At 45.9% G+C, this 27,981-nt stretch overlaps 1 protein-coding gene across 1 annotated transcript in view; it reads left to right on the top strand.

Annotated features, from left to right (window-relative positions):
• The window catches only part of SF3B2 (splicing factor 3b subunit 2), a 633,281-nt gene that overhangs the window by 193,471 nt on the left and 411,829 nt on the right, over window positions 1-27,981 (top strand). The window contains exons 5-7 of the mRNA XM_069644893.1: window positions 6,124-6,232; window positions 8,192-8,289; window positions 8,831-8,930. Coding sequence (XP_069500994.1) covers window positions 6,124-6,232; window positions 8,192-8,289; window positions 8,831-8,930 — 307 coding nt within the window. The remainder of the gene's footprint in view (window positions 1-6,123; window positions 6,233-8,191; window positions 8,290-8,830; window positions 8,931-27,981) is intronic.

Below are 27,981 nucleotides of genomic sequence, written 5' to 3'. Positions count from 1 at the left end.
TTTTTTTTGCACAGGCTGCATTCTTTCCGGGAGACCGCTTGCATCTACTGTGCTAAGATTTTACAAATGCATAGGATCTAACATTTACAAATGTATTCAGCTAATAGTTAATTGCATCTTTAAACAACTTCCTTTTTTGAGTGCTTGCCCGTGTCTGTGTATATTTGCATGTAAAAGCCTTCACAGTGCCTCTCCTCCCCCATTGTGGTGCCTAAAAAGTCAAAAGAAGTCTTGCCTAATTCTAAAGCGTTTGGGGGTGTGGGAAGATCCTAATTCCTTCCCAACACCCACTGCAATACCCTGGCTTCTTATTACATTTCTAAAACTCGACATCCTGTCCTCACTCTCCTCTACCCCACACCCTTCCCCCTTTCCTCTCACCTGCTCTCAGGCCTCTCTTGGCACCCCTCTCCTTCTACTCCTCTTTTTCTCTCATAACACCTGATGAGGTTTCTAGACATGCCCACTCAATGAAAGTCTCCTCCAGACAGTTGCTCCTCCAGAACCATCAAGGACAACATTGTCTCCTTTGCTCCAGCCTTAGCCGATTTCAGCAATCACTCCTTTGCCACTGGATCCTTTCCCTTACTCCTCAAACATTCTCTTGTGCACCCTCTCCTCAAAAAGCATTCTTCCGACCCTTCCTGCCTGGAAAACGACTGCCCTATCGCCATGACCCCTTTCCTGTACGAACTCTTGGAGAAGTGTGCCATCTCCCAGCTTTTCCACCACACAATCTGTTGACTGTCTCCACAACCATCAGCCTGTCTGATCTGCCATAGGCACAGAAACTGCTCTCCTGAACACGCCTGAAGACCTGCTCTCTAATCCCAACTCCATCTCTTCTTCCGTTGTCATTCTTCTTGACTTCCTCTGCCTTTGGTACGGTCAATCATGCCACCCCGATAAATCGGTTCTGTCACTGTTGTCATCTCAGACCTAGCTCTGGACTGGATGACTTCCTTCCTCTTAGACCAACCCTCCCAGATTCAACTGGGCCCTTTTCTCTCCACTATCTCACTCCACCTGTGGTGTCCCTCAGGGGTGTATCCTCTCGCCATGATTTTTCAATGTCTACCTGGCCCCGCTAGCCTATTAGATCTCCACCTTCTTACCTAACTTCCAGTGTTATGCGGATGACACACCTTCAAGCTACCCTCCTGCCGCCTCTTCTTTTATTCACGACTGCCTGTCTGCTATTCAGGCATGGTGCACTGCTAACAATCTTTGCCTTAATGCCAGCAAGACTGAGATCCTTCTTATTGGGACCCCTGCTCCCTCTTTCCCTCCCACATGTTGGCCTCCCTCCATGCCCCCCCCCCTTCACCTTCCTCTGAGGCAAAAAAACCTTGGTGTCATCTTGACTCCCCTCCTCAAATCAGACCTGACCAAGAAGGCCCACTTTCAGTTGCACCTTAGAGGCGTTCTCCCTTTCCTCACCTTGCCCCAGAAGCGCAATGTCTTCAGAGCGCTGGTTCTCTCCAGGCTGGACTACTGCAACACTGAGTCCCAACAAGGCTGAAACATGTCTGGGGTTGTTTGCGGTCTTGTGTAGAAGGGATGTGGGCTAGCAGTTTGGGCTGCACTGCCCCTTTTGGGGTGGGTCCAAGCCTGATTTGCATATGGTCTTTCCTCTTCTGTAATGCCTTGGCAGGCAAGGAACGATGGTCTAGAGTGTTGCCTAGAGCAATGCCAGAGGTTTAGATTCATTCTAAACCGTCCAGCCATCACCCCTTTGTTTTTGCTTTTGACTACTGCAACAGCCTCTTCCTCAATCTGCCTAACTCATTCCTTCACCCCTTTCAACTAATCCAGAACAGGACTGCAAGTCTTATGCTTGGCCTCATGCCCAGGTGCTGTATCTCTCAACCCTAAAATCTCTCCACTGGCTCCCGGTTGCTGTGACTATCAAGTTAAAGACCCTCTGCATCATCCACAAGGCTTTCTGCGGCCCAGGACCCAGCTACATTCAACTATCTCTCCCTAAATGGGTCCATTCTACAGCCCTGCATTCCTCTACCTCTGACTCTCTGCAGATCAGACACTTTTCCAAGCAGAGTGTCTTTTCCAAGCAGAGGGTTGGTGGTAGATCTTTCCTCTGCAGATGCTCTCTCTGAAATGGCCTCCCTGTCCCTCTGACTTGAGTCGGACCTCCTTAAGTTGTGGAAGCTCCTCAAGGCCTTCCTTTTCTCTTCTCGCTTCCCCCTCTGCACTAAACTGGCTGCCTGGTTCCTTCAGAGTCTTCAGGACACCAGACCCTCCCAGTCCAGTCTACCTCTGCACTTGCTCTCCCCTAACTCCTCATTGCCCATGCCCCCAACCCATCCTGCACTTTCCCTTCCGTGCCCCTCCCCTGACACTAGCTTGGCTGGACATGCACCTTTTTAGCTTCTCCAGCCCCTTACCTCGCACATAGCTTGTTGACCCTCTTCTCCTGTTTTTTTCCTGCTTTCCCCTGTCTCTGTCCACCTGGCCTCCCCTGGCCCTCACCTTCTTACGGGTCCTTCTGCCCTAACCTGCACTTGGCCTCCCCCCCCCCCCTCTCCTGCACTTTGCGGGACTGCACTTGCGCGATCTCAGTGTCACATGGCCTGGTATGATCACTACTGTTTGCCCTCCCTGTTCCCCCACACTCCTGTCTTGTTGTGCCTCGAAACACTTGTGAAAAGGCACATTATAACTAACCAATAATAAATAAACAGCGAGCCAAGAAGAGGGGCCAGAAAAGGAGGGAAACCAAGGCCAGGGAGGAAAGGAGAAGATAGGACAGCGGGAGCGTCTGCCAGCACCGGATTACCTGCAGTTGTGACGCAGCGGCTGCTGGATCTAGTCCGTAGGGAAGGAGGAAGGTACATCGGAGGGTAGCAGGTGCCGTCTTGGGGGAAGCGACGTATTTCGGTGGCAGAGCAAAGCGAACACTGTGGTCTAGTGTTGATCGGTATCAAAGCGTCAGTTTTCTTAGGGACCAAGTAATCCGCTCAGTGCATCTTCACGCTGGATTCATGACACTGCCTGTGAGATGAAAACTTCAGGTGCTCATTTCACCATGTGAGACACACAAGCCCTACAGGTCAATGTAAACTTGATTATATTTTAATCCCATTATAAAAGCAACCTGTGAGTTGAAGGTTTAATCATAAAAGTAGATACTATGTTGGCGCTCTGCTGCCCCTTGAAGACAATGTCGGCAACCACATCATGTGGAATAAATAATCTGGAGTTATTCTTGTAGTGTCTTTTGGTTTCATATTTGTCTTAACAGTTCACTGTTTGGCTTAGCCCAACAGTTACTGGTTGCTTTGACCTGGGTTTCCACATTTGAGTCAGCAAAGATTGAAAACCCACCAGACTCTGTCTGGAGATTAAATAATGTCTTGAGTGTAGTGTTAGTTTTAGGGCTAATATTTTGAGTTGGTATTGTACTTTAGCCCTGTGTTGTGATGGATAACCTAAATTGAACGGAATATAGAAATTGGTATCTCAAAAGAAGTTAAACCTGAACGTATTGGTTCCAGTGGGGGTTAGGTCAAATCTGTTGATTGCTGAAAGTGGATAATCTTTTAAAAATATGTCAACTTTATTTACTGCACATATGAACAGTTGAAATTGCAATACAAATATTGTTTTTTCTGTATTTGTTAAAGGAATCATAAAAAAATGATTTTGGCTTCATATGTTACCACATTTTAAAACCATGGCATTGTGAAGATAGAAGTGTATTTAAAGTGCATCTGTACATATTTTCAACCCTGGTATGCAGATAATTTCCACTTGAAGGGTCGGTCATATGGGAAAGCATACATTTTGCTTTGTGTTCTTAGTAGTACTTCTCATACCAACTGAAAAATACGGCAGACTTATTTCTGAGGGTTCTGGTAACTAGTTGTTGCTACCCAGTACAGGCATGGGTAGCGTGTAAAATGTCAAGTTGCAGGCTTCTAGCCAGACATGTCATTCTCCCCTGACACAGATTTATTCCAAAGAGGGAAGCGTACTAGCTGGATCTCTATAATTTTCAATATCCTGAACAGTTTCTAGTTGGCGGTGCGGAGTGCAGAGTTTGTGGCTTGGTCATGGGTATATGTTCAGTGCCCAATTACTTTATTTCTTGTATTTAGTTTTATTCTAGCCCGCTGCTATTGATTAGCATGCATTACTATTTTTCATTGTATGTAGATGCTTGATTAGTCTTAGTTGGTATCTTACTTCCTACATATGGTTTTCTTCCTACACAGAAAGGTATCTATATACATTCAGTTTATGGTTGTTCAATAATTCATGTTTTAATCTCCTATAAATTGTTTATTCCAAATTTTAATGGCCTGGTTTTGGGGTAATTTTTCTACAGATTGTTAATTCTCAAGGTGGATCACTTGCCTTTAGTATCCTTTTGAGCTTATTGACCCGAATATGTGACCTTGAATAAGGAATCGATATTCTATTATAGAAGATGGCTCAACGGCAACATGCTCGCCTTGGAAACAAGACAACATGAAGCAACACCGGTTCAATCCCCGGGTCAGCGCTTAGAAACCTCTGGGTAGTAAGCGTGTTATAAATACGCAACTAAGACATATTACGGTACCAGCGCCTCGATGCCCCGGGCTGTGGGAACGCTTTAAAAATGCAAATAAATAAATGCTAGTTGCAACACATTCAAGTGCTTCTACAACAATGTTTGAATTATGTACCGTTGTGCAGAAAATGTATCAATAAATCCCACTTTCTCTGTGAAAGCGAACACATGTTTATCGATGACCCATGGGGTTAGTGATGTATTTTGGTGCAGCGCAACTGCGTTTGTCAATGCTTGATTGACCTTTTTCCTAATACGATAATGTCCTCTCGATAAAGGTTTTTCACATTGATAATTCCTATTTGTAAATCTCTGGATAACTACACTTTTCTTTTGGAGCTTGTAATTGTATTCCTTCCACGATTCTAAGCAGAAGATAATTCACTGCATTTGGTTTAAGGAAAGCATGTCCTCCCATTCTATTTAGTCTGAACCTTTGCCTAATCAAAATCAAATCGGTTGATTATACTTATGTACTGAAACTGTCTCTTGGATTAGTAGCCTGTTGCTGTAAAAGATTTATGGACAATGGACTGAATCTTTGAAGACAATGTGCTTCTTGGCTGGCAGCCAGTGATGTCTGTGCTGGAGAGTTGAAGGATGCTAGAACCCTAGCCACCACATTTTGCAGACATTGCATTCTACTGAATAGGGAGCCAGGAAGGGCAAGGTAAATACCCTTAGTGTGTTTGAGGAGAAACTAAACAAAGGACATGACTGAATTGTTGGAATTCTTTGCTATTTTGCAGAATTGTCACTGTAGTGGTCTGAAAGCACTGAGACTTTACCAGAAGTTGGCTTATTGTCCCCCCCCCACAAATCCCCCACCAGATATATACAGACTAAAGTCTGTGGCATGAAGGGGTTCAGCGGTGAGGGAAAGCGCATGCGGAGAAGACAAAACAGTATGTGTTGAAACAGAGGTGAGGCAGGTTAAAGAATATTGTTTAGCCTGGGTGCAAGTCGATCCAGGCAAAGTAGATCGTACATCAAGATTTCAGAAATGAGGAGGATCCATTTTTAAAATGTCTGAAGGAGAAAAGGATATTTAAGTGAGAATATTTGAAGAGATCTAGTTATACTCATGCGAACCCTTAAAGTGTGCCTGCTTTTGTTGCCCTTGATTAAGTTTACTCTGTGTAGTTTGTTTTGTGGGAGAAACAAGTCAATAATACTGTCTAAAGGTGAATCTTGATGGAGACAAACTGGATAAGTGGACGGAGAGGAGCCAGATGTCTATCCTATATGTAGTGAAAGCTTAGCACCCTTTTGTGTGAATCTTATGGTAATGCGACTGAAGACTAAGCTCTGCCACCCTAACCATTTTGAGTTTGGTCAACCTTGATATGCACCCTGTTTTGGAACACCTAAACCAGAAGGTTCCTCAATCTTGTCCTGAAATGTTCCGTTCCATCGCTGCTGAGAACTTGGATGTGCCAGTGGGTTCTTCTTGCAGTGCTTGCGTTGGCCGATCTTGTTTTTGCACCTACTCCTTAGATCTGTTTTCACCTCTCAATTAACCTTTCTCTTTTCAAATGCTGGCAAAGGAGCGACAGCAGCAAGAGATGGCAAAGATGAATGCAGCCACTTCCAGGCCATCAGACATTGGATCCAGACCATCTGACGTAGGGTCCAGGCCCCCCTTATCCTCACGAGGTAATCAAGCTGCAACTGCTATTGCAGTAGTTTTTCCTAGACACCTGGTATGAGCGGATTTCTACTATGGGTGTTTTTTTCTGTGTGTTGGGTTAAGGTTTTACCCATGCCATCATGTTTGCATTGGCAACAAATGCACAATTTTAAATGTTCCATTATGCTGCCAAATGTATGAAGAAAATGTAATTTAGTGTGCCTGCCCCCTTTTTTGTTTTATTCGTCTGAAGGACAAACCAATGGCAATTTCTGACCTTTAGTGCCCAGAGTGACGGTGTAAACCCCTGCATTATTTCAATCCAGGAACTCCATTTCAAGGATTGTATTCAGTACGGAGGCCCAAGCAGGATTTTGGTGTAAATGTTGCAATGTAACATTTTTGGTGGTGTCCGTCTTATGTGCCTTGGCGAAAATTGTGTTTTTAAAATGTTTTTTTTTTTTTTTTTTTTTTTTGCCGCCCATTTCACCATCTCGCAACATTGAGGGTTAAGACCCTTTGTTGGATGCTCCCTTCGTCCTTTAGATCCCTTGACAAAAGCTACGCGTTTTGGCCTGCTGCTCGGTATAACTATTTTTTTATTTTTATCCCCCCGTTCTGTTGCATTGAGCGTGCCCTCCCGCGCCTACCCATGACCCTGCTTCCCAGCCCACTGTCCCGCTCTCGCCTTCCACACCTCCCCCCTGATCCTGATTGCCCATTTTACCATCCGTCAACATCGAGGTTTAATACCCTCTGCTGGACCCTGCCTTCGCACATTTGGTCCCTTGGTAAAACATACGCGTTTTTGCCCTGCTGCTCAGTGTGCCTATTTTAATTCCCCTGTTCTGTTGCATTTAGCACACCCTATCGTGCCTGCCCACGACCCTGCTTCCCAGCCCACTGTCCAGCTCTCACCTCCCACACCTCCCCTCGACCCTGATTGGCCATTTAACGTTCGACTTATAACCAACCCAGGCAGCCCCCTTCAGCGAAGGTCCCCAAGGCAAAGGGCAGCTCTAACAGAAGCCGCTCCAGATGGTGTTTGCCCATATCAGCAGAGGAAGTAGGAAGCGGGCAGCTGTCAGCCAGCAGCGGCAAAGTATGTGGGGTGTGGACAGGGGGGCACAGCAATCTTTGCCCCACCACACTGGCCCACATCTCTCGTATCTTATCTTCCCCACCACCCATTAGCCTAAAGCCTACATGATGTACCACTCTCTTCTTGGCAACGGTTAACCCATATATATCCACTAAGCTGTCATCTGTATTGCCTAGCCATCTTTCACATCTAGATGAACTCTACCTGTGCTTGCCACTCCATATAGAACTGTGACTGTTAGCCTGTGCCACATTCAGATTGAACTGTTAATATTACCTTGCGTCGCATGTTGATAGGATCATGAATGCTGGCCTGTGCCACATTTAGATAGAAATGTGGAGTTATTCACAGCCACATCTAGAAATAATTTGGAAATTTGCATGCATCACATCTAGATAGCGATGCCACTAACCAACCCACTAAAATGTTGCCCTTTTGCATGCACCCCTCAAACTCCAACCAACCACACCTTAACCTCAGCAGACCGCACAAACTTCACTACACTGCAACAACAAAACAAATCACACATAACCTTGCACAACGGAACACGACTAACAACCAAAAAGCACACCTAAGCTCAGCGAACAGTGCCAACTGAACTGAAGCTGCCAACAGCACATCACTGCTCTCTTGCACTTTTCCCACTCAGTCCTACTAATCCACCCTCATCCCTTTTCCTTTTCAGATCTGCCAGAGCACCAGGGTACCACTCCGGTGGTGGTAGATGGATACAAATGTCCTTTAAGATAACGTGTGGGCAGTTGGTATCACAACAGCATGGTGCTTCTAGCACATCAATATTAAAAGGATATGATTAATTATCCTTTTGTTTTGATTTTTCTGTTTTCCTGATAAGTGATGTTCCTTTCCTCTTTATTTGCAGTGAGTGTTTCTTCCAGCTCTCCTTCACTAGGAACAACTGTTACTTCAGTGACCCGCCCACGGGGTGCCCCTCCACCACCAGGAGAAGAGAGTCGTGAGGTGAGTGCACTGTTTTACCATCTTTAAATACATCCAGCCATAGTGAGTTCGAGTCAAACTCTCCACATGAGCATGGAGAGGCGTGAAATGCCTCCTAACTCTGCAGTACTAACCAAACCTGAAAATTTGAAGCATGGCCAATACTGAAGCAATATGTGAATGTGTAAATCTTGCTTTCACAGACACTTGTGCAAAATCCTAAATCTACCTGCTGGTCATTGTATTCAGCATTTTGTGTGTGTGGTTTTGGAATATTAGTGTTAGGCCACTGGGCTTGAAGTCTCGTATCAAAGGGTGTGATAACAGTTGTGATTGTCTAGCATGGTATTTCAAAGAAAGCAAGCAGCTAGAATAAGAAATATAGGTCTCAAGATAGCAATGGGAGAGCTAGGTGCTGTGTGCAACAGATCCAGGGCTTTTGTTTGCCAATGGCATTTGAATACAAGAAGTGGCACGCAGTGGGTGCTTTTTGGTGAGCTGGCTGTTGTTCACTTTCACTTGTCAGGTGACATTTTGCCATTTGTGCATGTTTTTCTTGCAGTCTGAGGAGGCAGCATCTGGTCCCAAGATCCCTCAGGCTCTAGAAAAGATCCTTCAACTGAAGGAGAGCCGGCAGGAGGAAGATGAAGAGTATGCTGCAGGTAATAGTCTACTTTTGGACTTCACGATTCTTTTGGGCAGGGATGGAAAGAAAGATTTGCCAAGCAGGAGCAATAATCTGGCTCTAAAAGCACGCAGTTACAGCAGGAGCTCCTTCTGAGGAAGGAGGAGCTAGTATGAACCATGCAGCAAATCTGATTAAACCAAAGGGTACTTTTTTCATTGAATCTGTTCCATTATGCTTCCATTGTCTTCTTGATGTATCCCACTAGTCCTTTATCCACATTCCAAAATACACAATGTCATATGTATATTTGAAGGGTGCCAGTTGAACTAACGAGTTAAACTTAGCTCTTGGTGGTTCTTGGTGTAAAGATGGATTTCTGTGACCTGGTGGACAGATTTTAGGAGGCCACCCTAGATATGATGAACAGAGCTCTGAGAGGTTAGCCAAAACCCAATCAAGGTATGTTAGGCAAGCTTTGGAGCAGTACCCTTTGGGTGCACTAAAACAACCTTGACCTCCTGGCAATCGGGACCCAACCTTTGGTATAAATCTGAACTACACAGGTTGATAGTGTGGCTGAGCAGCCAATCCTATCTCAAGAGGGGTCAATGTGTGCAGTAGGGGAGTTGCACAGAGATTCAGTGACAAGTATCCAAATAAACACTTACACACAAGGTTTCTTGATTAAACAATTAATTTAAGTCCGTTTGACTAAGCCTTCTTCAGAAAGGGCAGTATAATAGTAAAACACAAATACACTCCAAAATACACACTTTGTTTCTCTAAATCAGCAAGTACCCATTTGGTATGGCGCACAGGCACTTCATATGCCCTGAGGTGACTTAAATAACTCGGACACTGGACATATATATCATTGGTACATTTAGAGCAATACTGAGATGAGTGTTAAAGTAAAGAGATTTCACAGAATAAAAAAAGAAATCACACTAATATTCTGAAGCAGGTAAGTATCTTTGAACCTCCCAATGCAAAGCAAGTTAACCCTTGGGCCAGCCAACGTCAATTGGGCAAAAGTCTAGGTAAGCTGAATCACTTCTTGCAGGTAAGTAAGTCTTGCACAATTTTTTAGAAGTCTTTGTAGAAAAAGTAGAATCAATGTAGGGTCACAAGCTGGAAGGCTTGTGAGTTGTAGAAGATGCAAGCAACTCTACAGAGGTAACCAAGACATGTCTCAACTGAGATCAAGTAAGGCTACAAGACCAGAGGCAAGTTCTCTTAGACTGTACAGTACCTTTGGTGAGAAGAAATGGTTCCAGCTGGTTTCTGTTACTGTGTGGCTCTGTAGAGCCTGTTGTTCCTGGGCCTCAGTCGTGGGGGACAAGAGGGAGGACTTCTGGGGACCCCTACAACACAACTGGATGGTCAACGGCAGAAAAGGACCAACTTCTATTCAGCGGCACTTCGTGATTTCCGCTCCTCGCGTCTCCGCAAATAGCACCACTGCGGTCTCACGGATACCTCTCTGGACTTTCCTCGCATCTGGGGTCCAGCATTCTGTTCCGGTGGCTCAGGCTTGGTCAGTCCTGCTTACTGGGAGTCTGGGGGATCTTCCAGCATCTCGGGTCCGTCTTAAAAGTGATTGCCTCAGTTTTGTTGTTCCTCTCCCTGGCAGTTCCAGCAGCAGTGGAAGTACAACTAGCTCCGAGAGGATGTCCAAACGAGTTCCCTTTGGATTAGATTTGTCCCACTAACCCAAGTGGGGGAAGTCGTCCTTTGCAGGGCTTCTCTAGTCGCGGTGAATTTGAAGCTTCAGCACAGCAGCAGGGCTTCACCGGGCAAACCAACGTTTCAGGAGTTGCAGCAGGCGTCTCTTCCAAGTTGTTCTTCGGATTCCTTCATCCAGTGGTCGACTCTGCCTTCCAAGCCGAAAAGCCTTGCCTTTTTATGCAGGTTTCTCCCATTCAATCCCATTCAATCACACAGCAGGGTGGCTGTCCTTGCCGGACAGCCAGCCAGCCAGCCAGCCAGCCAGCCAATCACCTTTGGGTGCATTGCTGTAATCGAGGGGATTAAGCACAGGGAGTTTTGGGCACCTCCCTCGCTTCCTGCCCCTGCCAGACATACTGGGGCCAGAGGCGCGCTTCACTAGTGAATCCTACCAAAGACAAAACAAACAAAGGGAACAAACCTGGTATGGCGCGCAGAGTAAATCTCAAGAAGGACATTTCCAGCAAAAAATGGTGGAAAAAAAAGAACACAGGGCCGTTTTGACAAACTGGGCACCCACTGTGCCTTACTGCAGCTGCGAACGCAGCCCATGTTAAAAAACACAAAATGGTAGTAAAAAGTAAACCACTGCCACCAGCCATTAATAGTAGAAAGGGTAACGTACAATAGTTACATGATTAACTAGACAAAGGGGATACTAAGTAACCCCTTCAGCACCCTATTGTAAGATACTGTGTGCTGGGTCTTGAAAGTTACAATTGTAAGTAAAGTCAATTTCACTTTACTGCTCTTGGAAACAGTAGTTGCTGATGTTTGTCAATCGGCTTAGAATCACATGCTGTGCATAGCCCGACATCCAGTGGTAACCGCAGAGTATTGCATCTTGTCTTTTGAGAATCGAAAGGGGACGTCGACATTGGCGCACCTGTAACACTATCCCTACATGACGTGTAGTGTACCCAAGATCCCTCACACGTCGAGGTCCATTAGATTGTTTTTTTTCCGCCCAGATAACTGGTCGCCCTTATGCAGAGTTCAAAAATAACATTGCTTTTGTCCAACGACCTTTGGTCTAATTATGCTATAGAAATATTCAATATCACCCCTTCTGTCCCTTGTCTGGACGGCTGTTCCAGTTTCCGCCGAAGACCTGCAAGATTCGACGGAAGGTGATCCTGTTGGCATTGCCGACCATGTGGCCGGGCTTTTCGCCGGCCTATAAAGTAGGGAGAGTGGGGTCGGGGTGGACATTTCTTTTCAAACTGAAAATTCCTTTCCCTTTCTTCCTTCTTTCCCAGTTGGTCTTAGTCACTCTGTGTAACCTCAGCTATGGAGCGGACTCCTTTTAGATGTTGCCCTATTTGTAAGAGCAAATTTCCATGTAAGGATAAGCATAGACAGTGTAACCGGTGCTTCCCGCTTGATCATAAATAGGAAGAGTATGCGGCCTGTAAGCTCCTCCACTCCAAGACTTTGAAGGAGCGTAGAGTAAAACAGTGGGTGGCCTACGGTATGTCCAAGGACCGGACTTCTCCCGCTGCCACCACTGTGACGATGGCGAGAGTCAATATCAGGCCTCCGAACCGGAAGTTGTTGATGTTTTGACGGAACGCTTGCGTTCTGTATCGTCTGTCCCCAGTCCCGATAAGCACGGTGTAAGCCCTGCTATGGGGAAGCCGCACCCCAGCGACAAAGACAGACACGTGCATGACACTAAGCACACAGCCCCTAGCCTTACTTCGACTACATCGAAAAAGACTTCACCGCCAATGGGTGTGCCGGTACTTCCGGTGATACCCACCGATCTGCGAAATTGGCAGCCCTCCCAGCCGCATGTGCGCCTAGCGACTGGGCAATCCAATACAAAGGGCGCTACCCCCAAAACACATAGTTCCGTTGACACGCATCACAGGAAAGCATACGGCGATGACCAACATAGGACTCAAGATGAGGCCTTACCACTGCCGAAAGTTACATCACTGCCGGAAAAGGTGGCCGATGGGGGCAAGGACCTGATTCTGCCGAAACAGACTCCCTTCCAACCATCAGATATACCTACGCACCTCCCGACTGGTGAGGACGTTGTGGTCAGCCTGGCAAGGATTGTGGCCGCCGATTCCCATAAACCACAGGCTAGGGCCTCAGAGTCTCCAAAAGACCCAAAGATCTGTCTTGATTTAAGGATAGTGTTCAGAAGTCGAGAGAAGGGCAGAACAACCTACCCCAAGAAGGCCCTGATAACGCTAGATCTAAATTTCCAAGGCTTTTTGACCCCTCTTTAGAAGAGGACCTGTATAATTATTACCTTACTGAAGAAAACTTTCTACCAGTTAAGGTACAGGAGAATCCTTTTAATAATGAGGAGTAACATGAGCCCATTGAGGATGATCCTTTTGAAGGCTGGGGGGAGAATCCAGATGTGGGTGACCCTCAACCATGGCAGTCCCCAGAGCCACAAGACCCAGACCCAGATATTCTGGCCTTGGACTCTCCTCGGAACACCCCTACAAGAAATCCTTCTATTGATGATCAAATAACATTTAATGTAATGCTATGTAAAGCAGCTGATCACTTTAAAATTGCCACTGAAGAGGCAGCACCTGAAGCAGACTTCGTTGAGGATATACTCAGAGAAGCCGACAACCAGCCAAGCCATCCCTCTATTCAATTCGATAAAAAAATGCCTTGCTCCATCTTTGTCTACACCGGCTCTTATGAGAGGTGTAAACCCAAGAATTGAAAAACTCTTCTGCCCCTCTCCATCAGACCCTCTATATATTGGAGGTCATTCCACCCCAGATTCATTGGTAGTCACTACCACAAGGAAAAAAGCAGGGGTTCCTTGATCAACAGGCGAGGCTCCCCCTGACAAAGAAGGGAAAAGACTTTATGCCCTCGGTAAGAGGGTTACCACAGCGGCAGCGTACTCCACACGTATCACCAATAACACTACTGTATTGGCCAGTTGCGCAGATGTGCAATGGGCTTTAAAACAAGAAGGCCTACAAGAGGTTCCAGAACCTCTACGGACCCGCCTACTTACCACAGTGTCTGTAGGTACGCATGTTAACCAAATTATTTTAAAGAACACTTTCGATTCTGCCGAGACAGCCAGCTGAGCCTTCGCTCAGGGCATTCTCCTCTAAAGACACGCGTGGCTTCGTAAATCATGATTTAAACCTGAAACTCAATCGTCTCTTACAAACAAACCTGTGGAGGAATCCAACTTTTTTGGATGAGGCCTTAGAGACCGCGAAAAAAGAACATGAAACCCTAAAGAGTTTGGACCAAATTACTCGCACCTTCCACAAGGCGAAGATTTGGAAACAGAAGGTTTTTTTCGTGGCCAACGCTCCACTCACTAACAATACCCTTCAGGAAACAACTGGAACTCTTCACAGGGAACCAATACTTGCAATACCCCGTACCCCCAAAGGGGACAGCGGCATGGTAAGGGAAGAGGCAGGACCCCGACCCCCAGAGGTTCTCCTGCCTCAGGCTCCAAATGACTCGAAGATTTAGGTCTCCTCCCATGCCTCTCCTGTCGGGGGCCGGCTGACATCATTCATGAAAGCATGGGAGGGAATAACCACGGATCAGTGGGTGTTAAAAACCATAGCCCACGGGTACTGTGTAGAGTTCAACCAATCCCCAAAGTACAGACCTCCACGTCAACGAAGACTAACACCAGAACATCTTTGCATACTTCGAGAAGTCGAGATACTGGAACAAAAAGGAGCCATAGAGATTGTACCTCTATCACTGGTAAAGGAGGGTATTTATTCAGTGTACGTACTTGTACCCAAAAAGGATCTACCCATGCGTGCTGTTCTAGATCTGCGCCCAGCGAACAAGTTTGTAAAACCACAGAAATTTCACATGGTCACCCTGCAGGAAGTAATTCCTCTGCTCACAAAGGGGGATTACATGGCAACTCTGGATATGAAAGATGCATACTTTCATATTTCGATGTTGCCAGCGCACAGAAAGTACCTCAGGTTTATGATGGAAAACAAACATTCAGTTCAAGGTACTACCCTTCGGCATAGCATCTGCGCCAAGGGTATTTACGAAGGTACTAGTAGTAGTGGCAGCATACCTGCGCAGGCAATCCATTCCAGTTTATCCTTACCTAGACGACTGGCTCATAACCGGGGACTCCTACGAAACATGTCTGTCAAATACCCAAAAGACGATAGATCTTTAATTCAGCCTGGGTTTCTCCATCAACGAGAAGAAATCCAGCTTCGACCCCAGTTAAGTCAAACAATTCCTAGGGGCTCTAATTCGAACCAAGGACGGCCTCGTCTTCCCCTCCGAGAGGGTTCAAAAACGTACTGTTTCAAATCCCTCACAATGTAGCCAATCTAGAGGTAATAGTACGCAAGGCTATGCGTCTGGTGGGAATGATCGCGTCATGCATCTACTTGGTTCCTCACGCACGCCTGCGCCCAATGCAAGAGTGGCTAAGCAACCAGCCTTGTTGGAACAGGCGTATTTAGGTGCCTCCCATGCTATGTACCCTAGACACTGCCCATTCATGCCTCATATACTTGTGCCCCTACTAGTGAATGGTGCCTAGACCTTACAGATCTAGCCACACAGCCTTAGACACAGTTACCGACATTTAGTACCTTGACGACCAGTTATCCAGTCCACACACACCAAGTGGCATTACTAGCTAATAGGAATAGCTCCGCATTATGTCTAGCTCACTCAACATTTACCTTCTAATGATTATGGCCATACTGCACGCCTCCCCTAAGAACAACCACACTGAAGTTCCCCCTTGCAAGCCAGCTTTCGCGCCTCCTCTCCTACTCACCATACCCAAGACACCTAACTACCCTGGCCACATCAGCCCCGCGCACCAGGCCATGCCAGGCCAACTAGTCTACACCTCTCAGCCTACCCCAACTCACGAGAGAAACCTTAAATTACGCGCCAGACTTAATAAACTCTATGAACCTCTTAGAAAATCCCTCCCCACTATAAAACGCACAACGAAAGACCAACACATTAGAATATGCACTGCACCCCCTCAATCCCCCCCCCCCCCATCAGTGAATATAAACATGCTTAAGACAAATACCAACTCGGCCATAACCAAAATGGACCCTAAAGGACACTCCCTCAAGGGAGCACTCCTTAATGTAAGATCCCTAGTGGCACACGCCATTGACCTAGCTGACTTGATCACAGAAGCCAATCTAGACTTTATTGCTATAACTGAGACCTGGCTACACAATGCGGCAGGCCCATCGCTCATGTTGGCCATTCCTGACGGTTACACCATATCTAGGCAGGACCGAGAAGGCTCCTGCGGAGGTGGAATCGCCATTATATCCAAAATAAACTTATCACTACGCCTAGTCCCTACCACAACTATGCAATCCTGTGAAACTCACTGCCAAAATTCCCATAAACAACACCCAAACTCTTTCAATTCACCTAATTTACAGACCACCGGGTCCACTTGGAACCTTCGAGGAGGACCTGCACAGCCTTCTGTCCAACAATACCAAAACTACTTCCCAATTGCTGATATTAGCAGACTTTAACCTTGGCTTCAATGACCAAGCAGATGCCCATGCTTCTACTATTGCCAATACCCTTCACACCCTGGGACTTACCCAAAAAGTTAGCACCCCCACACATGTAAAGGGTAGAATACTTGACTGGATCGCTGATTCCAACTGTTCAGCCACTGTATCCTCTATTACGCCCCTCTCCTGGACAGACCACTCCTTGGTGTCCTTTAATTTACTAACCACCAAACCACCCAGCCCTGCCCCACAGGCAGCTCCACCATGCCCTACAAGAAACAAAAAGAATATTACAGCGGATAATATTATTCCCCTGATCCTTCCTACCTTAAATGCACTGCCAGAAAACCTCGACCGTAGTGCATTGGTCAACAAATTCAACATCATGCACACCACTGTGGACAGAGTCGCCCCTCTCAAAATGCGAACAAGCAAACCCAAGGCACACTTAAACAAGTGGTTCACGCCAGAATTTAAGGCCTTGCGACTAAACAAAAGAAAATGCGAATCCAACTGGAAATTATGTCCAACCGAAGAGAATAAAGCTAACTTAACTAATATCTCTCGGCATTATAAAAATGAAATCTGTCTAGCGAAATGTAATTCCTACAATGTTCGCATTGCCAATGCCAACTCAAGTATGAAGAAACTCTTCTCCATCTTGAAAGAACTTGAGTCCCCCATTGCCACACCTGATACCTGCATCAAAGACCAGACCTGGTGCACAGATAACCAAACAGCCCTAGCAAATAAAATCACCACACTGCCAAACAAAATCCAACTAAAAAAAGATTCCCTAAACCTCACAAACAAGCCGCCACTTAACACCATTAACGACCCAACCAACAAATTCTCCTTCACAAAAACTACCATCCTAGAGGTAGAGAAAATCATCCTTTCCCTCAAACCGTCGAACTGCAAAGGTGACATCTGCCCAGCACAACTAATAAAAGACGCTGCCAGAGACCTTTCACGGTTCATTTCAAAATTGATCAACTCCTCCTTCGCCACAGGTAATATCCCGGCGAACTTAAAACAATCATGGGTGCTCCCACTTCTCAAGAAGCAGACTCTTGACCCCCTCATCCCCACTAATTATCGGCCCATCACTACCGTACCTTTCTTACTGAAGATACTAGACAAGTTTGCCTATACACAAATTCAAAGACACCTTGAATTAAACAATCTACTGGGAGCCAGACAATCTGGTTTCCGTCCACTCCACGGTACTGAAACTGCACTTATTGATCTAAAGACCCAAATAGACGAACTGAGAGATCAAGGTAAGACGGCACTCCTCCTCTTACTTGATCTCTCAGCTGCTTTCGATCTGGTGGATAACAGGGTCCTCTGCAAACACTTAGGCACTGCTGCACACTTCTCCACGCATGCCACCAAATGGATTGAATCCTTTCTGAGTGAGAGAACAATGAGTCTTCTCCCCCTCGGCAGCAGCCAACCTTCTTCCAATCACGTGCGGCGTCCCTCAAGGCTCCTGTGTTTCACCAACCCTGTACAACATATTCACTAAACCCCTCTTCGATGATCTGGACCTTCTAGGTATCACCTACACTAACTATGCAGATGATACACAGATTCTCCTCCTGCTTTCTGGGAATCACAGCAAGGACAGGGAGTTGGTGAATAGGGTGTACCTCATTATTGGCATGGATGGCAGCACATGGCCTCTGCCTGAATGATAAGACTGAGCTGATCATTCTGGGCACGCAGGCCAATATCAACAAACTAGGCAAGGACTATTCCACGTTGAACATAGATGGCAATAGCATCAAGGTTTCGAGTGAATTAAAAACACTAGGCTTCTATCTCGACTCCACCATATCTTTTGCCAAACAAGTTAACTCCTTCGCTTCCACGACAGCCTATACCTGCAAATTAATAAGAGCAGGTAAAACGTTCTTATCTAACAACAGTTGCATGATCTTAGCGAGAGCCTTAATACTATCACGACTCGATTATTGCAATGCCCTTTACAGCGGCGCCAACAAAACTATTACCAAAAGGCTACAAATCCTACAAAATAACGCCCTTAGAGCCGCCTTAGGCATAAACAAAAGGGAACATATCTCCTCCACTAGACAACAATACAAATGGCTCTCCACTGACAATAAAATTCACCTAAAAATGCTCTCCTTGACGCACAAAGCTCTCAACAACGCTGCCCCCATTTACCTGATGGACAAAATAAGAAGAAAAATCTCTAGCAGACGTACAAGAACTCCCAACTCCAACTGTCTGGAAATTCCAAGATTTAAACTTGCCAAAATTGGCGGCACAAGCTTCCCTGTGCTAGCCGCTAAATGGTGGAATGCCCTGCCACACAACCTTAGATCAGACCAACCTTTCCCTCACTTTAGAACGAATCTTATCAAACACCTCAATGACAACAACATGTAAGGTTTGAAAGACTTTAATTTGTGTTATGTTACTTATCTGAATGTACATATGTACCATCAAAGACTTATCACTATTGTAAATTTTTAATTATGTAACATTGTAATTTGCTGTAACACTGTAATTTCTATGCAACATTGTAAGCTTCGTATATTCTGTTCACTGCGCCCGGTTACCCTTGGGTCTGGCGCGCAATACAAATAAATAAACAAACCAACCAGTGGTGTCAGGCCAACGGACAGTGGGACGATTTAGCAATGGTCTTGTCGGCCCTAGTTCTCTTGCTGCGGTGGTGGTCGAGGGAAAACCTCTTGAAAGGTAAATCCTTCACCACCCCCGCAGTGGAAGCCACTCGAACTACGGATGCCTCCCTTACTGGGTGAGGAGCCCACCTGCTCCAGCAGACGGCAAGCAGAGTGTGGTCGCCAGACATGGCGTCCAACCACATAAACCTGCTGGAACTGCTGGCAGTGTTTAAAGCACTGAAAGCGTTAGAAACACATCTACAGGGAAAGATTATACTAATCCCCACAGACAGCACCACGGCCATGTACTATCTGAACAAACAAGGAGGAACTCATTCAACAGGGCTGTCCAAACTGTCCCAGAACATTTGGAAGTGGGCTCTCAAACGCAACATGTTCCTGTTATCACAACATTTTCCAGGGGAACTCAATCTTCTGGCAAACCTACTCAGTAGAGACTTTCCGTTGCCCAGGGAGTACGAATGGCGATTACACAGACATGGTCGCCAATGTTTTCGCACAATGGGGTTTTACAGAGATCGATCTGTTTGTGACCCTGGAAAACGCCAAGATTACACCTCCAGGTACCCCTAGAACCGATCCAAGGAGAACTGTCTCTGGATAACATGGTCAGGGAAATTTGTCTACACCCCCCCCCCCGTTAACCCCCATGCCCCCCACATCCCAACAAGATTGTGCACAAAATGCACCAGGAACCAGTTACAATGATATTGGTGGCCCCCATGTGGGCCCACCAACCCTGGTTCGCTCATCTGATGGAGATGTCCCCATCTCCTCCAGTCAAACTTCCTTGCCCGTACAACATGTTTTCGCAAGACAAAGGGGAGACGCTTCACTAATGCCTGCAGACATTGAACTTCGCGGCCTGGCTCCTGAGGTCCTAGATTTCGGACACCTGCAGCTCCCTCAAAGATGTATGGACATCCTCAGGGAGCAAGAAAACCTAACAGTAGATATTGCTTTTCTAGTAAATGGAAACGGTTCGTCATATGGTGTAACTCAGAGCATCAACCCTATCGACTGCTCTCCCACTCGCATTGTCCTATACCTACCTAACTGACTCAGTGACTTGACTCAGGCCTAGTCTCCAACTCAATAAAGGTGCACCTAGCAGCACTTTCAGCATATACAGCATCACAACGGTGTCCTGGTGGACGATACCAGTGACTAAGGCTTTCATGGAAGGCGTAAAAAGAATTCACCCTCCCATTTCTAACCCGGCTCCCGGATGGCACCTAAATGTGGTATGAACTAGGTTTATGGGAGCCCCTTTCTAGCCCATGCACAAAGCAAGTCTTAAGAACCTCACCCTCAAGACTGCTTTTTTAATAGCAATCACCTCCATTAGGAGGGTAAGTGAACTGCAGGCACTCTCTATTCTAGATCCCTTCGTAACAGTTCAAAGACAAGGTGGTTTTGTGCACTCACCCTAGATTTGCGCCTAAATTCATTTCCAAGTTCCATGTAAACCAGTCCATAGAGCTACCAACGTTCTTTAAAAATCCCTCAAGCCTGGGAGATAGAACCCTGCGTACATTGGATGTACGCAGAGCTGTCATGTTCTATATGGAAAGAACTCGTCCACTAAGGAAGACTAATCAGTTTTTCGTGTCAGTGGCCACAGGAAAAGGAGATGCAGTCTCCAAATCCACTATTTCTAGATGGATTGTCAATTGCATTACACTCTGCTACCATCTTCCGAAGAGAGAACTGCCCTTCAAGTCTAGAGCGCATTCCACTCGAAGTACTGGGGCGTCCACAGGCTTCATTGCAAATGTTCCCCTTGAATCCATTTGCAAAGCAGAAACCTGGAGTTCTGTACACACCTTTACAAAACACTATTGCCTAGACCCTCATTCTAGGTCTGATTCTCAGGTGGGGCTGGCAGTACTAAGACATCTTTTCCCTACTGTTCCTTCTCACAACCCACCTCCAACTACGGGTATTGCTCGCTAGTCTATGCACAGCATGTGATTCTAAGCAGATTGACAAACATCAGAAGACATGCATTACTTACCGTAAAAGCATTTCTGATCGTCGTTTGTTATGCGCACCGGACCCTGAGGTAGCAGGGCGCAAGAGACAAGGAAGTTTACAGCTTGGTTACAGAAGTTACAGAACAAGCAAGTTACAGAGTAGACAGTTTTTTGGCTCTACAAGTGAGACAAGTACAAGTGCAGATAGAGCGCCACCAAACAGTCAAATCAATGGCGAACAAAATAGCAAGTCAGGTAGAGTACAAGTGGAGGTGCGAGAGGTAGAGTGCCATTTATGTTGCATTCTCGGTGAGCCATTTTATGGTATTCTTTCTGAAGTTGTTGAGCGTTTGGTCGGATCTAAGTGCAAGAGGTTGGGCGTTCCATAACTGAGCTGCCTTGACTGGGAAGCTGGATCCTCAAATAGTGGTAAGTTTAAATCTGGGCACTAGGAGGCAGTTAGGGCTGACTGTCCTTGTAGGTCTGGAGGGATTTTTCCTATTGAAGCGTTCTGAAAGGTAGCTGGGGGCTTTGTTGTTTAAACATTTGTGGATGATGGAGGCAGATTTAATTTTTTCTTGAGTAGAAAGCCATTTGTGTTTACGTCTTATTTCTGAGATATGTGCTCTTCTAGGGATGCTTAAGGCCGCTCTAAGTGCATTATTTTGGAGCACTTGAATTCTATTGATAATTTGTTTGGTTGTCCCTATGTAAAGGGCGTTACAATAATCTAATTTTGATAAGATGAGGGCTCTGGCTAGGATAAGACAACTGTCATCTGATAAGAAATGTTTCCCAGCTCTTATTAATTTACATGTATAGGCCGTGGATGAGGCCAGTGAGTTCACCTGTTTGGTTAAGGATAGTGTTGCATCAAGGTAGAAACCTAAGGTTTTTACTTCTCTGGCGACCTTGATAGTGTTGCCATCGATGATGAAGGCTGAGTAGTTTTGGTTGAGTTTGGAGATGCGGGCTGCAGTGCCCAGGATGATGAGCTCTGTTTTGTCATCGTTCAAGCATAGGCCATGGTTGGCCATCCATGCTTGAACGATGCTATAGACTCTGTTCACCAGAGCCAGGTCTTCAACATAATCCCCAGTAAGTGGTAGGAGAATCTGGGTATTGTCTGCGTAGTTGGTATAGGTGATACCTAGATTATCGAGATCCTCGAAGAGTGGCTTGGTGAAGATGTTATAGAGTGTTGGCGAGACACAGGATCCCTGTGGCACTCTGCAGGTGATGGGCATCGAGTCTGCTGCCGCTGCGGGGGAGAACACCCTCATGGTCCTGTCACTAAGGAATGACTGTATCCAGACTATTATAGCCTCCCCTGAGAAGTGGGCCGCCGAGTCCAAGTGATTGCATAGGACTCTGTGGTCGACCAAATCAAAGGCGGCTGAGAGGTCCAGAAGGAGAGCTAGTTTGCCCTTGTCTCTGAGTGAGTCTATTTGGGCCTTTAGGTCAATAAGGGCTGTTTCCGTGCCGTGTTGCGGACGGAAACCAGATTGGCGTGTTCCAAGGAGATGGTTTGTCTCAAGGAAGTTCTGGATTTGGGTGTACGCTACCTTGTCTAAAATTTTTAGTAAGAAAGGCACCGGGGTGATGGGTCTATAATTTGTGGGAATGTTGGGGTCCAAAGTTTGTTTTTTCAGGAGAGGGAGTACCCAAGATTCTTTTAGGTTGCGAGCGATGGTGCCCGTAGTGAAGGAGGCATTAATACGTTTTGTGATGAAGGGGCCTAGATCTCTAGCCGCGTCCTTTATCAGTTGTGCGGGGCATTGGTCACCTTTGCAATTAGACGGTTTAAGAGTCAGAATGGTCTTTTCTACCTCAATTACTGAGAGCTTGGAGAAGCGGAATTGGGTAGATTCTTTGGGTTTGGGTGTGGGGGTTTTGTCCACAGGAGGTTGGGTTGGTAATGAGGCTTTCTTTAGGGAAATTTTAGTTTGGGGTTGGCCACTTTGTTGGTTAGTGCCAGTTGTATGTCAGTACACCAGGTTTTAACTTTGATGGAATCGTCCTGTGCTGCGATAGGAGTTTCCAGTTCTTTTAGGATGGAGAATAGCTCCTTCATACTGGAGTTGGCTTGGGTGATCCTATTGTTATAGGTTTCTTGTTTGGTCAGGATGATATCTTTTTTGTATTGCGAGGAGATGTTTATTAGGTTGGTTTTATTTTCAGCAGTAGGATGCCGGTTCCATGCTGTTTCACATTTTCTCTTCTGTAGTCTTAAGTTTTTTAAATGGGGTGTAAACCAGGTGTTTAGATGCTTTTTTGGTTTACTGTTTCTAAGTTTAAGCGGAGCAACTCTGTCAAGGGCAGTGGACATAGCGTTATTGAATTCCTCCACTAGGATGCCTGGGTCGGTATGGTCGGGTAGAGAATTAAGTTTGGGTAGGATGTGAGGCAGAATATTATTCGCTGTGATATTTTTCTTATTTCTGGTTAAAGTGGGTATGGCGGGAGTGGTTGTTAGAACTGTGGTTCTTTTAGTGTTGAGGGTAAAGGCGATAAGGTGATGGTCTGACCATATTTGGGGGGCAATGGCTGTTATAGAGGGGTTACAGTTATGACTGGCAATCCAGTCTAGAGTTCTCCCTTTGGTATGTGTGGGAATATTGACGATCTGCGTGAAGCCTAGTTCTGACAAGGTATTAGTTGTGGCAGTAGCCTGGAGGTCATTGATATCGTTGTACCCTAGGTTGAAGTCTCCTAACACTAAGGTTTGGGAGGAATTTTCTAGCTTCTCGGAGATAACAGAGGTGATATCTTCATTGAAGGTATTGGTGGGGCCTGGGGGTCTATAGAGGAGGTAAATATTAAGTGTTTGGGAATTGGCGGTGGGTAGTTTGATAGAAAGAAGCTCACAGGATTTAAGGTAGGGTGTGGAGGTGATTCTCGTAGAGAGGTTGGATTTGGCGATAATTGCTATTCCTCCACCTCGTGCGTCTGGTCTGTCAGCTCTAAGGATGGTATACTTTTCTGGGACTGCTAGAGTGAGTGCAGGACCTGCTGCCTCATGGAGCCATGATTCAGTAATGGCGATGAAATCAAGGTCGTTTTCGCGTATGGCATCTGCTATGTCAGTAGCATGAGCAACTAAAGATCTGGCATTGATCAATGCAGCTTTTAATTCTGGTTCTGGCTGCACTGTGAGAGGGAGGTTGGCGATATGTTTATTAATTTTATGGTGGAGTTTGCGCCTGAGAGGGGCTGTGGTTTCCACTGGTGGGAGTAATTTGGGTCAGAGGTGTTCCAGGTTGATGATGTATTTGATGATGGGTTCGAATATTTTGGGTAGCCGAGTCCGGAGTCTAAGGTTCCTCTGTGCTAGGTTACAAGGTTTGGAGGTAGGTTGTATGTGGGCTCCTGAGCCCTCTATGGGCAGAAATGTAGGCATGGTCATATAGACGATATTAAGTATAGCTATCAGATTGGGGAGTAATGCTTGGTGGACTAGGTTAGGCAGGTAAGAGTACCTAGTGTTACTTCTAGTTAAGCTAAGGGGACTAGACTTAAATGCTGTGGTTGGATACTGGGCAGAGTAGGCTAAGTACGGTCATCAAATACTAGGCAGGATGAATGCAGTAATCAAACATTGGGTTAAAAGCAACAGTCAAGTGCTGGGCTAAATGCAGCAATCAAATACTGGGCTAAATGCAGCAATCAAATACTGGGCTAAATGCAGCAATCAAATACTGGGCTAAATGCAGCAATCAAATACTGGGCTAAATGCAGCAATCAAATACTGGGCTAAATGCAACAGACGAATACTGGGCTAAATGCAACAGACGAATACTGGGCTAAATGCAGCAATCAAATACTGGGCTAAATGCAACAGTCAGATACTGGCCTGAATGCAGTAGACAAATACTAGGTGAAGATGAGGCTAAATACAGTGGTCTGAGTATTTAGGAATGAATGGAAAACTGTGCTGATAGGGGTGACTTGATGCTTTGGGCACGTGTGGTCAACCATGTGGTCAATCAGCGTAGGCATTTGGGAGGAGGCAGAAATGCTAAGGCTAGCAGCCAGAGAGAATGCAATACATTTGGAACAAGGCAACATATGTGGTGCACAATACCGGGCGGAAGGACTAAGTTTTAAGTTTAGTAGATGGGTGCAGTAGGTCACCCAAAATTGAAGTTAGCAACATGTACATGCGTATAAATGTATGCGAAGTTGCTCATGCACAATTTGAAGCAGTAAGTGTTACAGTGCAGCTGTACTGCAGGCTTAGCTAGACAGTGGTGGCATTTGCCAACTATGGAGCGTGTTGATGATGCTTACCTATGTTAATGTCAGGTTTGCAGTTCAATGCTCAAACAGCGGGAGATTCGAGGGGCAATGGTCCCAGTCTAGCCTCTAGCCATTCTCTGGACAGGCTCAGGACAGGACCTGCTCCTTTGTGTGTGCTCCTTCGTGGGCTGGTCCGGCGATCGCTTGGGGCTGGTCTGCTTAGATTCACATGCGCCCACCCTTCCACCCTTCCTCCCCGCTCGGATGGAAGGAACGTAGACGTCTTACTACTTTCTCTCTCTTTTCTGTACTCACTCAAGATAGTCATAGAAAAAATACAATCAGAGGGACCTCGACTCGTGAGGGATCTTAGGTACACTACACGTCACGTAGGGGTAGTGTTACAGGCACACCCATGTCGACGTCCCCTTTCTATTCTCAAAAGACAAGATGCAATACTCCGCGGTTACGGACTATGCACAGCACGTGAATCTAAGCAGATACAACCATCAGAAATGCTTTTACGGTAAGTAATGCATATCATATCCAAGAGAAGGCGTTAAAACCTTTGGGAAATCCGAAAGACTTCCTGTGTCACTGCACTGAAGGTGCTATGTGTCACAATATAAAGATCATGCCTATGGAGTTTGTCAGACTTCAAAACCAAAAAGACACACAGAAAACACATAGAATTAAAAGTACAAAGTCCCAAAGTTCAGCAAGAGCTGGGGGTCTCTAAGGTGGGACGAATTTAGCACTTAACTGAAAATTCTCCCTAACAAAATACATGAATGAGCAGTCAAGACTTAGTCTCTGGAGAGTGTGATTGGGGATAGGGGCCCTCAATGTGTCCACACAGAATAGCACACAATGCAATTTAGGCAGTCGGTTATGAAGTTTTTCTTAGCCTTTAAAACACACTGAAAATGAAACTTGCAGAAATGTCTGATGCTTGTGAATCTGCTTAGAATCACATGTTGTGCGTATAGTCCGACATCTAGGGGTAATTGCAGAGTATTGCATCTTTCTTTCAAAGATCAAAAGGGAACTTGGACACGGGAATCACTGTAACACTATCCCTAACTTGACGGGCAGCGTACCCAAAATCTCTCAAGCGTCGTCCCTAGGATTGTTTTTTTCCACCCAACGAGTCGCCTTATACGGAGCTCCCAAAAGTTAATATTGCTTACTTTGTTCCATGACCTATTGTCGTCTAGTCTCCCGACTACTTCTTTTCGATGACTGCCTCGCGGCTTTCTGCCGAAGACATCTACAACTGCTCAGCAACATGTTGAACTGCTCGATGTCTCTCGGCCGTGTGGCCTCGGCCCTCCGGCCAAGCCCTTATAGTACGGATAGTGGGGCCCTGGGTTTATTCTTCAAGAATGCATTTCCTTTTCCCTTCTCTTTCTCTATTTGGTCTGGCTGCCTCCTGGCCGGCGTCATCCTGTGGTATGGAGAGGACACCCTTTAAATGTTGCCCATCGTGTAACGGCACGTTCTCTTGGAAGGACACCCATTGCCGTTGCAATCGGTGTCTACCTCGAGACCACAACAAGCGTTCGTTCAAGTCCTGCAAGCTCTTTCGACCCAAGACTGTTAGGCAAGATTGTCTGCAGTAACCCTGTGGGAGACTATACCAACCTTGTCCTCTTTTATTATTGATCACCACTTGCCACCTCCCCCCCTTGCACTCTCCTCTCACTCGCCCATGCACTTGTGCCTTCTCAATGTCACTTGGCCTCGTAAGGATGTTGTTGTGTTCTCCCTTGTTCCCCTCTCTTGCCTTGTCGCGTGTCGCGCTCTGAAACAGTTGTGTACAAGTGTGATAAAAATGAAATATTACTAGCAATTGATTTAGGTAACCCATCTTTTGGTATAGGTCTGTACTACACAAGTTGGTAGTGTGACTGAGCAGCCAGACTTATCTCAAGAAAGGTACATGTGAGCTGTAGAGCTGTAGCATCGAAATCCACAAATACAAGTAACACTTACTCAAGGTTTTCTAGTAAAATCATTACTTAATGGTCAGTTTTAAATAAGCATTCTTTAAAAAGGGCAATGTGCAACAATGAAAATACACTTCATAACACTTTCTCGGAATCAAGATAAAGTAGATACTCTACAGATATGCGTCACACTTCCTACACCCCGAGGTGACTTCAATTACTAGGACAGTATTGGCACTTATATATCACTTTTACATTTGGTAAAATTCTGAAGTTGTGGGAAGAAAAAAGGTTTACAGGTTCTCGGAGCATGTGAGCACTTTTCAATCTCCCAATGAAGTTTAGATGAAACCTTTCCCAGCAATACTGTGTTAAAACAATGTTTCACCTATGAGGGAAAATTAGAATCTCAGTCAATTGGTCAGAAGAGTCTGCAGGGACCAGGACAGCCAAAGTCAATTTGAACAATGTCTATGGAGCTGAGTCACTTCTTGGATAGCACAAAGTCTTGCCCAAAGTTTAGAGAGTTTGTAGAAAATCACTGTTGGGCCACAAGCTGCTAGGCTTGTTGAGGGATAGAGCTGAGATCAGCTCTGCAAAAAGTAGCTACTGTAAGTTTCAAGTGAGATAATGCAAGCTACAGACAAGAGGTAAGTACCCCTTAGTCAGCACAGTACCTTAGGTTAGAAGAAGAGGATCCAGCTGGCTTCTGTTCTGGTTGCAGTCTTGCAGATCCTGGGTTCCTGGGCCTCAGTCGTGGGGACAAGAGGGAGGATGTTTGGAGGACTCCTGCGCTGCATTTCAAAGGTCATCAGCGGCTATGGGATCTTTTCAGATCAGCAGCACTTCACGGTTTCAGCTACCAGTAAATGGCACCACCGCAGCTCTTGAACACTTGAGTACAGCACTCTGGTGAGGTGACTCGAGCTTGGGTTGTCCTGGTTTGGGAGGTTTCTCAGGATCTTCGGTCCGGTTTAGACACTATGTACTTGACCACGGATTTCT

Source organism: Ambystoma mexicanum, chromosome 2p (genome assembly GCF_040938575.1).
Source record: "Ambystoma mexicanum isolate Mex_15411 chromosome 2p, UKY_AmexF1_1, whole genome shotgun sequence".
NCBI lineage: Eukaryota > Metazoa > Chordata > Amphibia > Caudata > Ambystomatidae > Ambystoma > Ambystoma mexicanum.
This window is presented reverse-complemented; position numbering and strand designations above follow the sequence as displayed.